This window comes from Eimeria necatrix, genomic scaffold (genome assembly GCF_000499385.1).
Source record: "Eimeria necatrix Houghton genomic scaffold, Enh_scaff206, whole genome shotgun sequence".
NCBI classification, from domain to species: domain Eukaryota; phylum Apicomplexa; class Conoidasida; order Eucoccidiorida; family Eimeriidae; genus Eimeria; species Eimeria necatrix.
The window spans coordinates 22501-35478 of record NW_013655121.1 but is presented as its reverse complement, the minus strand read 5'-3'; the positions used below and the strand labels follow the sequence as shown (position 1 = coordinate 35478).

Sequence of the window (12978 nt, the reverse complement as noted above, 5' to 3'; positions counted from 1 at the left end):
CCCCCCCGGGGGGCCCCCCCTCCGGGGGCCCCCCGGGGGCCCCCTGGGTACCACTCTGAAGGGCGTGGGGCCCTGCTACGCGACGAAGGCTGCACGGATTGGCGTGCAGGCCTGGGAGTTGGGGAGTTGGGATCGGTTTGAAGAGAAGTACTTGGCTGTTGCTGCTGCGCTGCAGCAGCAGTGTGGGGCCCCACTAGGTGTGGGGTGTGCAGCAGAGCTCGAGGAGCACCGGGTGTACAGACACCTGCTCGCCCCACAACTCACTGACACCGCCCCGCTGCTGCTGGGGGCTGTCTTGTGTGGGGCCCGTTTGCTGCTGGAAGGGGCTAATGCTGCGCTGCTGGACTTGGACTTGGGGACTTATCCTTTTGTGACTTCCTGCTGCACCACAGCAGCAGCAGCAGCAGCAGGGCTGGGGCTGCCGCTGCGCTGCTTCGCCCCACACTTTGCTGCAGTTGTGGGGGTGGCCAAGGCCTACTCCACGCGTGTGGGGCGGGGCCCCTTCCCCACGGAGCTGCGGGATCGAGTGGGGGATCGTCTCCAGCGTGTGGGGCGGGAGCTGGGATCGACTACTGGCCGATCCCGCCGCTGCGGCTGGCTCGACCTCCCGCTGCTGCTGCATGCAGCAAGACTCAATGGATTTGACTGTCTCTTTTTGAACAAGTTGGATGTCTTGTCGGGGATCGATCCCCTGCTGCTGTGCGTGGCTTACAGAGACAGCAGCAGCGGGCTGCTGCTGCCGCCCCACACTTTTCCCGCTGCAGCGCAGCAGCTGCAGCAGGTCCTTCCGGTGTACGAACACCTCCCGGGCTGGCAGCAAAACATTTCCCGCTGCAGATCTTTCCACCAACTCCCCCCCAACGCTCAGCTGTACGTACACCGCGTCCAGCAGCTCCTCGGCATCCCCGTCGCCTTCATCGGCGTCGGGCCCGACACAGACGACGTCATCCGCAACTTCTAACCCAAACCTAGCTAGCTAGCTAGCTAGCTAGCTAGCTGGCTAGCTGGCTAGCTAGCTGGCTAGCTGGGTGGCTGGCTGGGTAGCTAGCTCGGTGGGTAGCTAGCTGGCTAGCTGGCTGGGTAGCTAGCTGGATAGCTGGCTGGCTAGCTGGCTGGGTGGGTGGCTGGATAGCTGGATAACTGGCTGGCTAGCTGGCTAGCTGGCTGGGTAGCTAGCTGGCTAGCTGGGTGGGGTGGGGGTGGGGAGGGAGGAGAGGAGAGGGCGGGAACTGGCTAGCTAGCTAGCTCGAGATCTTCCTAGCTAGCTAGCTGGAAAGCTAGCTAGCTGGAAAGCTAGCTAGCTGGAAAGCTAGCCAGCTGGAAAGCTAGCTAGTAGTAAAGCTAGCCAGCTGGAAAGCTAGCCAGCTGGAAAGCTAGCTAGTAGTAAAGCTAGCCAGCTGGAAAGCTAGCTAGCTGGGGAGCTAGCTAGCTGGGGAGCTAGATTGCTAGCTAGCTAGCTGGGGAACTAGATTACTAGCTAGCTAGCTGGGGAACTAGATTGCTAGCTAGCTAGCTAGCTGGGGAGGTGGGTGGGCGGACGCAGCAGCAGCTAGCCAAGACGCGCAGCTAGCTGCAGCCAAACAGATAGGCAACGGCTAGCCACACAGCTAGCCAAATGGGCTGCAGAGAAGCTCGCTATGGCTAGCTAGCCACATGGCTAGCTAGCCGCACACCTAGCTAGCCACGCGGCTAGCTAGCCACACACCTAGCTAGCCATGCGGCTAGCTAGCCACACACCTAGCTAGCCACACGGCTAGCTAGCCACATAGCCACTGTATAGCCAAATAGCTAGCGAAGTAGAACGTGAAGGGGCCAGGCATGCAGCTAGCCAAGCAGCTAGCCAAACACTGGCCAAGCAGCTAGCCAAGTAAGTAGTTAAACAGCTAGCTAAAAAACTAGTTAACAGCTAGCTAAGCAACTAGCAGCTAGCTAATTAGACTGCGAAAAGACCAGCCAAACAGCGCGGACCGCAGCGCCAATAGCTAGCCAAACAGCTAGCCAACTAGCTAGCCAAATAGCTAGCTAGGCAGCTAGCTAGGCAGCTAGCTAGGCAGCTAGCCAAAGCCGCAGCAGAGAAACTAGTGTGCAGACCCTCTTACGAGCAGCCGCAGCTAGCTAGTCAGCTAGCCAGCCAGCTAGCCAGCTAGCTAGCCAGCTAGCTAGCTAGCAAGCTAGCTAGCTAGCTTCTTAGTTAAACAGCGAAGGTGGGGCTCAATGAGGGATGAGGGCGCGGCGAAAGCGGGCACTGCTGCTGCAGCTGCTGCTGCCGTTGCAGCAGCTGCTGCAGCTGCTGCTGCAGCTGCTGCAGCAGCTGCGAGGTGTACGTACACCCCGCGCTGCTGCTGCTCGAGACCCAGTTTGGCTTCTGGGCTGTCTGTACACCCCACGGCTGCTGGGGTGTACGTACACCGGACTGAACGAACGCGTTTGTTTGCTTTTCATAAATTGGGAAGTTTTGGGAAATTTGTTTTTCTTAATTTGCAATTTTAATTCTTTTTTATTTCCAGTTTTGCATTTTATTTTTGAAGAATAGTTCGTTCGGGACAGAAGGCGTTTGTGCTGCGCTGCTCAGAGGCACTGGCCAGCAGCAAACCTAAGCAGCAGCAGCAGCAGCAGCTGCTGCTGCTGCAGCAGCCGCAGCAGCTGCAGCAGCAGATGCAGCAGCAGCTGCAGCAAAACGCGAAACTAGGGGCATAGCCACTGCTGCCGCATCGCGCGCTGAGACGCAGCAATAAGGCTGCTGCTGCTGCTGTGCTGCAGCAGTGCACGCGCTCCTGCTGCTGCTGCAGCAGCAGCAGCAAAGTCAGTTCGGTGCTGCTATCGCTGCAGCTGCTGCTGGAGCAACTGCTTTTTCCGCAGGCAGTGCCAAAGGCACCAATGCGTGCACTGCAGCAGCAGCAGCAGCTGCTGCTGCTGCTGCTGCTGCTGCTGCTGCGGGGTTGGCTGCTCTAGGAGCTGCTGCAGCCTGAACACCAGGCTGACTTTTGGTCTGCAGCAGTTTTGTTTATTTGAAATCCAGCTTGAGGGTCTTGCTCCTTTCGACTTTTGGGCAGGCGGCGTGCTGCAGCAGCAGCAGCAGCAGCAGCAGCAGCAGCAACAGCAGCAGCGAAAGCGGGGGTCAGCGACACGCAGACGCAAAAGAAAAAGCAGCTTCGGTGTACAGACACTCCAACTAAAGCCGCTAGGTTTGGCTGCGGTGTATGTACACCTCAACTAGGGTTTGCTGCGGTGTATGTACACCTCAACTAGGGTTTGCTGCGGTGTATGTACACCTGAGGACCCACCGATTTCGTAGAAGAGCTCATTTACGTTTTGTCCAGTTTTTGCTGAAGTTTCAATAAAGAATATTCCCTTCTCTTCAGCGTATTGCTGCGCCTCCTGTTGCAGTGCAGCAGCAGCAGCAGCAGCAGCAGCAGCAATGCAGCAGCAGCAGCAGCAGCAATGCAACAGCAGCAGTGAAAGGCATTGCAGGGACAGCAGCATTATTAGCAGCAGCAGCAGCAAGCACAGCAGCAGCAGCAGCAAGCACAGCAGCAGCAGCAGCAAGCACAGCAGCAGCAGCAGCAAGCACAGCAGCAGCAGCAAGCACAACAGCAGCAGCAGGCACAGCAGCTACTGCAGCAGCACAGCAGCAGCAACAAAAGTGCTAGGGCAGCAACAGGAGCAGCAGTCCGTGCTGCAGCGGCACCAGCACTTGCAGTCCCCGCCCCAAACCCTAAACCCTAAACCCTAAACCCTAAACCCTAAACCCTAAATGGACTGACTTGGGTTTTCACAGCCCTCTCAGCAGACAAGTCGATTTTGTTCCCCGCCAGAGCTGCGCGCCCCACAAAACTCAAACTAAACCCTAAACCCTAAACCCTAAACCCTAAACCCTAAACCCTAAACCCTAAACCCTAAATCGCAAGGCAGAGTGGAAACCCTTAGCTCTGAAGTTTGAGCACCAGGCCCAACGCCCCGCCCCTAGCAAAGCCGGAGACCCAGAAAACCCTAAACCCTAGCCTCTAAACCCTAAACCCTAAACCCTAAACCCTAAACCCTAGCTGACCCATGACGAGGGAAGACTGGTCGCTGATTGCCTGCAGCTCTGCCACCCAAGACTTCGCCCCCTCGAAGGACTCGCGGCTTGTTGTGTCGTAAACAATAACTGCTGCTGCTGCTCCCCTGCAGCAGCAGCAGCAGCAGCAAGTGCAGCAGCAGCAGCAAATGCAGCAGCAGCAGCAAATGCAGCAGCAGCAACAGCGCGCTGCGAGCAGCAGCAACAAATAATGCATCGGCACCAAACGCAGCAGCAGCAGCAGCTGAAACAACGGAACCCACAGCCGCTGCAGCATCCGAAGCAGCAGCAGCAGCAGCAGCAGCAGCAGCAGCAGCAGCAAACCGATCAGGCGGCCCCAGCAGCACGCGCTGCACCTCCCCAGGCCGCAGCTAAAACCCTAGGCCCCAACCCGCACCCCTCGCCCCCAACCCCAACCCCAGCCTAAACCCTAAACCCTAAACCCTAAACCCTAAACCCTAAAACCCTAAACCCTAAACCCTAAACCCTAAAGAAGGGCGAAATGTTGCACAGCGAAGTCAACAAACTGTTCACCAACGCGGGGGTGTTTCCCGCGCCCTGCATAAACCCTAAACCCTAAACCCTAAACCCTAAACCCTAAACCCTAAACCCTAAACCCTAAACCCTAAACCCCCACCCTAAACCCTAAACCCTAAACCCTAAACCCTAAACCCTAAACCCTAAACCCTAAACCCTAAACCCTACCTGTAGTACATGGGGGCCAAAGACCTGTACCTCTCTTGTCCCGCTGTGTCCCAAATCTCAAACTTGACAACACAATCCCCCAAGTCCACAGACTGCGTCATGAAGGCCGCTGCAGCACAACCACCAACAGCTGCTGCTGCTGCTGCTGCTGCTGCTGCTGCTGCTGCTGCTGCTGCTGCGGTTGCTGCGGCGGCGGCTGTGGCTGCTGCTGCAGCTGCTGCTGCAGCTGCAGCTTGCTAGGGGCCGCCGTTCTGCGTTGCGCCGCGCCGCCAGCGGCGCCCCCCAAACCCCAAACCCCAAACCCTAAACCCTAAACCCTAAACCCTAAACCCTAAACCCTACCGCCAATGGTGCTTTCCTGGTACTCGTAGAACTCGTCTTTTGCAAACCTAACCACCAAGCAGCTTTTGCCCACGCTGGTGTTTCCCAGCAGCACGAGTTTGAAGTGCAGCACTTTCCTTTGAGCAGCAGCAGCAGCAGCAGCAGCAGCAGCAGCAGCAGGAGAAGCAGCAGGCAGCAAACCCTCGCGGGGCGCAGAGCCCTCAGGGCCCCCAGCACTGGGGGACTGCGACATTGCGGCTGCTGCTGCAGTTGCTGTTGTTGTTGCTGCTGCTGCTGCTGCCGTTGCTGCTGCTGCTGCTGCTGCTTGTGCTGTTGCCACTGCTGCTGCTGCTGCTGCTGCTGCAGCTGCGGCTGCTGCGGCTGCTGCTCGAGGGGGCGCAAAGGCTTCCGTAACAAAGAGATACGCCCCAGAGAAGAGGCAGGCGCTGGGGGCCTCCGTAAACCCTAAACCCTAGACCCTAACCCTTAACCCTAAACCCTAAACCCTAAACCCTAAACCCTAAACCCTAAACACTAGCCGCGGCTAGGCAGAGGGACTCGAATGACTCGGCCAGAGCGCAGGCGAGGCCAGCGCCCCGGGGGGAACCCTTTGCTGGAACCCTAAACCCTAAACCCTAAACCCTAAACCCTAAACCCTAGAGCCGCCGACGGGACTCACTGCTGTCAGCAAAAGGGCCGCCGGCGGAGCTGCAAAGGGTAAATGCTGAGGTGTCTGTACACCTGAAACTCTTTATTAGTCCTCAAAAGTCTCAAATTGCATGCGTGTATTGCGGCAGGGCTATTTTGCAGCAGCAGCAGCAGCTGCTGCTGCTGCTGCAGCAGCAGCAGCTGCTGCTGCTGCTGCTGCTCGCGTTGCAGCAGTAGCCGTGCTGCTGTATCTGCTGCTGCAAGAACTTACTCGGTGAAGCAACACGCAGAATTTGTCTTTTTGGAAACTTTGAACCCTAAACCCTAAACCCTAAACCCTAAACCCTAAACCACAAATCCTGAACTGCCGGCGACGCTGTGTCGGCGATCACCAACAGGCGGTACAACAGCAGGAACCCTAAACCCTAAACCCTAAACCCTAAACGCTAAACCCTAAACCCTAGAACACGCCTCAAGGGCTTTCGCTGCACACCTGGGGCGGTTCAGCCTGTGTTGGCGAAGCTCTCGGTCCTCAAAACCCTAAACCCTAAACCCTAAACCCTAGACGCTAAACCCTAAACCCTTGTAAAGCTGCAGGATTTCGCCATATACAGCTAGAAATTAAACCTGAATGCGAAAATGATAACTTCTGCCTTTTTTTCAGGTGCTGAGGGTTTAGGGTTTAGGGTTTAGTGTTTAGGGTTTAGGGTTTGGCCAGTAAACCCTGGTCAGAAGGCGCTAGCCAATGGCTCGTGCAGAGCCCTCAGCTGCCACAGAAGCTAGGGTTTGGGGTTTAGGGTTTAGGGTTTAGGTCTTAATGCCTAGGGTTTTGTTTCTACGGCTTAGGGTTTAGGGTTTAGGTCTTAAGGTCTAGGGTTTGGGGTTTAGTTTCTTTGACTACTTTCTTTCCTTCAAATCCTCGGCCTCATTCACTACTCGTGCGCTTTGTAACTCAGGGTTTAGGGTTTAGGGTTTAGGGTTTAGGGTTTAGGGTTTAGGGTTTAGGGTTTGAACTGGCTGCCTTCTCAGCCGTGCCCCAATACATCTAGAAAACAAGGCGCAGCGGCATGCTCTTCGATTCTGCATTTCCGCTGCTGCTGCTGCTGTTGCTGCTGCTGCTGCTGTTGCTGCTGCTGCTGCTGCTGCTGCTGCTGAGAATAGCAGCAAAACGTGGGCCCTGGCGTTCAAGCCTTCCTCTCTGCTGCACTATCTAAAACTTAAATAAAAGGAAACGGATTAAATATGTCTTTACAGCATCCATTGTTGCTGCTGCTATTAATTACTGCTGCAGCAGCAGCAGCTGCTGCTGCTGCTGCAGCTGCTGCTGCTGCAGCTGCTGCTCTCGCTTCTGCTGCTATTTCTGCAGCTCTTGCTGCTGCTGCCGGTGCTGCTGCTGCCTTTGCTGCTGCTGCACCTGTGCTGGCTACTAATGCCAGGGAGGGCCCCGGCTCGAGCAGCAGCTGCTGCTGCAGTTGCTGCTGCTCTTCGCCTCGATCAAATTCTTGCCACCCTACCTGCTGTTGCTGCTGCTGCTGCTGTTGCTGCTGCTGCTGCTGCTGCTGCTGCTGCTGCTGCTGCTGCTGCTGCTGCTGCTGCTTATTGGCCAGCGACAAGGTCTTCATGCAGCAGCTGAAACCTCCAGAGATAGACTTTGTCTTTGGGGTTTTCGGGCAGCAGCAGCTCTTTATAGGGGTACTCTCTGTTCTCCTTAGCAGCAGCAGCAGCAGCTGCTGCTGCTGCTGCTTGTGTTGCTGCTGCTGCTGCCTTCAGCGACGCAAAGTCAGGAACTACTCCTCTTGCTGCCCCACCTTTCGGGGGCCCCTGTGCCTGTGGGGCCCCCTGTGGGGCCCCACAGGGACCCAGGGGGGCCCCCAGGGGGGCCCCCAGGGGGGCCCCCAGGGGGGCCCCAAGGGGGGCCCCCAGGGGGGCCCCCGGGGCCCCCGTGGGGCCTTCTGGGGGCCCTATTAAGAGGGTACTAAAAATGGCCATAATTTCAATTGGCTGTTTGTCAAGAAGAGGGCAAAGGGACTTGCGAAATAATCCCAAGTCGAATTCGTAAGTTGAGGGGAGAAAGAAGTTCTGCAGCCACAAACCCTAAACCCTAAACCCTAAACCCTAAACCCTAAACCCTAGCCACTCGGGCAACGCAAAGGATGAGTGCACGCAGTTGGCGGAAAACGCGCAAACCCTAAACCCCAGCGGCAAGCCCTCGTGGTGCAAACCCTAAACCCTCGTGATGCAAACCCTAAACCCTCGTGGTGCAAACCCTAAACCCTCGCGGTGCAAACCCTAAACCCTAGCTGTAAACCCTAAACCCTCGGAAACCGAAAACCCTTCGAGGCAAAGACAGCAAAGGAAAGAAAATTAAAAAATAAAAAAATAAAAAGAATGAAAAAGGAAAAAAAAGAGATTGGTGAATAAGAGAAAAAAGATAAATCCATAACTAAAATAAAAGAAAGAAAAAGAAAAAAGAAAAAGAAAAAAGAAACAAAAAAGAAGCAAAAATGGAAATAATAAAACACAAAAGGGTACAAAAGGGAATCAAATAAAACCCAAAAAGAAAAAAAATTAAAACAAAAAGATATTGGAAAAAGAGATAAAAGAAGTTAAAAATGAATAAGTAAATAAATAAATAAATAAATAAATAAATAAATAAATAAATAAATAAATAAGTAATAAACAAATAAATAAATAAATAAATAAATAATAAATAAAAGCGGCTGACCTGTGCAAAGTCCAGAGTGTAAATGTGTTGGGGATTAAATCGAATTTCTTTGAGGGTTTTCAAAGACAAAAGTTTCTTTTTTCTTTCAGAAACAGAAAGACTTTTGCTGCTGCTGCTGCTGCTGCTGCTGCTGCTGCTGCTGCTGCTGCTGCTGCTGCTGCTGCTGCTGCTGCTGCTGCTGAGCAGCAGCCGCGTGTCTTCTTCCACGTTGAGGCTCTGCAGCAGCGGCGGCGGACAGCTCCCGCTGCACCGCATTGCGTCCCAAACCCTAAACCCTAAACCCTAAACCCTAAACCCTAAACCCTAAACCCTTTAGCCTAAGTCCTAAGACACAGCTCGCGCAGCCCCGACGAAAAACCCTCGGCAGCACAAAGCGACAACGGGCAACAAAAAAGAGTTCTAAAACGCGCTAAGGGTTTAGGGTTTAGCGTTTAGCGTTTAGGGTTTAGGGTTTAGGGTTTAGGGTTTTGGGTTTAGGGTTTCGCTCTCACTCGGAAACGTGAATCTTCTCCGCCAGGCAAACGAGAGGAGACAGAAAAAAGGGCTCCGTGTCGGAGCAGATATCTTCCTGCGCAGACAAGCCCTAAACCCTAAACCCTAAACCCTAAACCCTAAACCCTAGACCCTAAACCCTAAACCTTGTTTTGAAATGCGGTGACATCAACTCCACATGGCGCACAGCAAAAAGAAATGACCCTTGAGGCGCTCAAGCGTCCAGCGCGGCACTCTGTCCAACCCTAAACCCTAAACCCTAAACCCTAAACCCTAAACCCTAGACCTGCCTCGATTAAGTCTGTGAGGGTTTTGACAACTTGAATGCCTAAAGAGACAATCCAACGGGGAGGCAAATGCTGCAAGGGTTTAGAAAAAACCTGACCCGACAAAATCTCTCCTAGGCGCCACGGGTGGAGGAACCGCCCCTGCGCGCAAACCCTAAACCCTAAACCCTAAACCCTGAACCCTAAGCCCTAAACCCTAAACCCTAGAGCCTAAGCTTCAGGCAGGGTTCTGCAGACGGGATGCTCGCCAAGGCCTGCGTGGGGATCCAGAAGAGCTGCAACGTGGACGGAGGGCAAATAGTAGCTCAAGAAACAAACCCTAAAACCTAAACCCTAAACCCTAAACCCTAAACCCTAAACCCTCGCACCTGCAGTAGAACCCTCATCGTCGCCTTGGGAGCCCCCGGGCCGCAGTCTTTCATGCCGCCGATGCCTTGGGAGCAAACAATGGCCCTAAGCACAAACACGCAGGCCCTAACCCTAAACCCTAAACCCTAAACCCTAAACCCTTAACCCTAAACCCTAAACCCTCAGCCTCCCTCCTGGCAGCAAGTGCCCCAAACCCTACACCCTAAACCCTGGAACTTACGCTCCCTTGAAGTATGGCGTCTCGAAGCAGTGCACAGCTGCAGAGTCGCATCAGCAAGGCACTCTAAACCCTAAACCCTAAAACCTGGACTGCAGCGCCAGCTGCCCAAACCCTAAGAACCCGCTGACTTTGTGCGAGCTCTTGCCTAAAGTTGCCCTTGTTTTTAGGGTTTAGGGTTTAGGGTTTAGGGTTTAGGGTTTAGGGTTTACCCTTTGAGACCGGCTGGTCCGCAGAGAGCAAATAAAGAGGAGGAGGAGGAAAGCGAAAACGAAGATGGCTAAAGTGCTTCGAGCGCTGCAGCAGTAAGCACACATAAGATGAAGTGTGAGCAGCAGCAGCAGCAGCAGCAGCAGCAGCAGCAGCAGCAGCAGCAGTAACAGCAGCAGCAGTAACAGCAGCAGCAGCAACAACAGCCGCATCAGCTGTAGAAGCGGCAGCAGCAGCCGGAAAAACAGCCGCAATAGCAATGGCAACAGTTACAGCAGCAACAGCAGCAGCAGCAGCAACAACGAGAGCAGCAGCAGCAGCAGCAGCAACAGCAGCAGCAGCAACAACGAAAGCAGCAGCAGCAGCAGCAGCAACAGCAGTAGCAGCAACAGCAGCAGCTGCGCACTGCAGCCAAGCCCTAGGCTCCCGTAGCAGCTGTTGCAGGCCGCAAACCCTCGCTCTTCCCTCCCCGTGCCGCCCAGCCCTAGCCCCTAAACCCTAAACCCTAAACCCTAAACCCTAAACCCTAAACCCTAAACCCTACTTGGTCGCTGCCTGCTGCTTCCTTGGTCCTGCGGCGCTGCTGCTGCAGCGCCTCCAGCAGCCACGGCTCGGCTATGGCCCGCAGCAGCAGCGGCCGCTGCGGCCAGCTGGAGGGGGGGGGGTGTGGGGCCGCAGCACTAGTGGCCCGGGGCTGGAAGCTGGCGGCCCCACACGTGCATTTGCTGCTGCTGCTGCTGCTGCTGCTGCTGCTGCTGCTGCTGCTGCTGCTGCTGCTGCTGCGGCTGCTGCGGCTGTGTTGCAGCAGCCAGGTGCCGTCGCCGCTGCCCGGGACCATCAGCACTGCCGCGTCCGCAGCGAGCTTTGCGCCCGACTTGCTGCTGCTGCTGCTGCTGCTGCTGCTGCTGCTGCTGCGGCCGCGGCCGCGACGCGCGCTGCTGTTGCTGCAGCTCCTGCTGCTGCTGGCGCTGCACATGCAGGTAGCCCTTTTTGCTGCTTCCTCGATGAGCAAGTTGCTGCTGCTGCTGCTGCTGAGGCGGCCGCTGGCAGCAGCGCCGTGAGGCGCAGCGAGGGACGCGTGCACACCAACAGCAGCAGCAGCTGCTGCTGCTGCTGTTTGCTGCAGCTCAACTGCAGCAAGAGTCTCGTCTGCCCGCTGCTGCTGCTGCTGCTGCTGCTGCTGCAGGGTGCCGAGTTTGCTGTTCTCTATGCTGGCCTGAGTCTGGGGGGTCCAAGCTTCCTCGTACTCCCCCGCAGGAAGGACGTTGCTGCTGCTGTTGCTGCTGCTGCTGCTGCTGCTGCTGCTGCTGCAGCTGGGGACGGACCTGCCAAGCGCGAGGGCAGCGGCGTTGGGGGGAGCAGTTGCTGCTGTTGCTGCTGCTTCTGCTGCTGCAGCAGCAATTGCAGCCACGGAAGCAGCAGTCAAAGGCCTCTGGCTTTGGTGCAGCGCAGCAGCAACAGCACGAGAAGCAGCAGTTGAGGAGCGCAGGGATTTGACTGAGGTGTACAGACACCCGATTGCTGCTGCTGCTGCAGCAGGCAGCAGCGCAGCAGCAGCAGGGTGCATCAGGAAGCCAGATGCAGCAGACCAGATCCAGCTGGGCCAGTTGGCAGCTGCTGCTGCTGCTGCTGTTTGCCCTTGCGCAGCGAACAGCAGCAGGAGCAGCAGCAGCGGGAGACAGCACGGCAGCAGCAGCAGCAGCAGCAGCACAAGGGAGCACTCAATAGCCCTTTCAAGCCCCTCCGTTGTTGCTGCTGCTGCATGCAGCTGCGCAGCAGCATGCTTGCGCTGCTCGTCGCAGACTGAGGCAACAGCAGCAGCTGCTGCTGCTGCTGCTGCTTGCGCTGCTGCTCGCGTGTAGGCAGCAGCTGCTTCTGCAACTTCTTCGTCAGCAGCAGCAGCAGCAGCAGCAGCAGCAGCAAGAGCCCCATCAGGAACCATCAGGTTTGTTAGGTGCTCATCGTTGCTAGGCGAGGGCTGTCTGTACAACTGCAGCACTTTCTGCTGCTGCAGAGCAGCCTCGTGCTGCTGCTGCTGCTCTTGCTGCTGCTGCTGCTGCTGCTGCTGCTCCCGCAGCTCCTGCTGCTGCTCAGCAAGGGAAAGCGCTGTCTTACGTGCAGCGTCTGCTGCTGCTTCTCGCAGCTGATGGTCTGCTGCGAAAAGCCGAGGCTGAGAGCCCGCTGGCTGCTGCTGTTGCTGCTGCTGCTGCTGCTGCTGCTGCTGCTGTTGTTGTTGTTGTTGCTGCTGCTCCTCCTCCTTCGGCGTATGGCGGTGCTGTTGGTATGTTTCTCGCTGCTGTTCAAGCTGTTGCTGTTGCTGTTGCTGTTGCTGCTGCTGCTGCTGCTGCTGCTGCTGTTGCTGCTGCTGCTGCTGCTGCTTGGGGCTGTCATAGCTAGGGGGCAGGGCCCACCAAGAAAGGTCAGGAGACAGACGCCTCTGCAAAGGAGCCTCTGCAGGTGCGGCTGCCGACGAGTCTTCCGCTGCTGCTGCTGCTGCTGCTGATGGCTCTGCTGCTGCTGCTGCTGCTGCTGATGGTTCTGCTGCTGCTGCTGCTGCTTCCTGAGAACCCTCCTGCGCACGACCTTCTGCCGGGTCTGCTGCAGGAGGAAGACCTACCATAAGGAGGCCAAGCACCAAGCTTACAGCCTCCATCTTATCTCACAGCTACCTGCTGCTGCTGCTGCTGCTGCTGCTGCTGCTGCTGCTGCTGCTGTTGCTGCTCTTGCTGGTTCTGCCGATGCCGCTTTTCTAACAAATGATGCTAGTCCTGCTATTATTGCTGGAGGCAACGGCGTCACTATGTCTTTGCTGCTGCTGCTGCTGCTGCTACTGCTCCTCCTGCTGCTGCTGCTGCTGCTGCTCCAGTTGCTGCAGCTGTGGCTAGGCTCTGGACTCTTATTTCGATATTCTATGAGCCCGAGATGCGCTGATCCATTCTACAATTAG

General features: G+C 56.2%; 3 protein-coding genes across 3 annotated transcripts in view; 2 read left to right on the top strand and 1 right to left on the bottom strand.

Moving 5' to 3' along the window:
* ENH_00028000 (adenylosuccinate synthetase, putative) overlaps window positions 1–961 on the top strand; it is a gene marked incomplete at both ends in the record, with an annotated part of 1992 nt that extends 1031 nt beyond the window's left edge. Inside the window, one exon of the mRNA XM_013584757.1 lies at window positions 110–961. Coding sequence (XP_013440211.1) covers window positions 110–961 — 852 coding nt within the window. The remainder of the gene's footprint in view (window positions 1–109) is intronic.
* A 1253-nt stretch (window positions 962–2214) lies between these two features.
* ENH_00027990 (hypothetical protein) lies at window positions 2215–2697 on the top strand (the record flags this gene model as incomplete). Its single annotated transcript, XM_013584756.1, has 2 exons — window positions 2215–2335; window positions 2573–2697. The coding sequence occupies 2 exons, from the start codon at window positions 2215–2217 to the stop codon at window positions 2695–2697; spliced, it is 246 nt and encodes an 81-aa protein (XP_013440210.1).
* A 4630-nt stretch (window positions 2698–7327) lies between these two features.
* On the bottom strand, window positions 7328–8711 carry ENH_00027980 (hypothetical protein, conserved; the record flags this gene model as incomplete). The annotated part of the gene is made up of 2 exons (XM_013584755.1): window positions 7328–7810; window positions 8457–8711. 2 exons carry the CDS (start codon window positions 8709–8711, stop codon window positions 7328–7330), a joined length of 738 nt encoding a protein of 245 aa, XP_013440209.1.
* Window positions 8712–12978: the final 4267 nt, after the last annotated feature.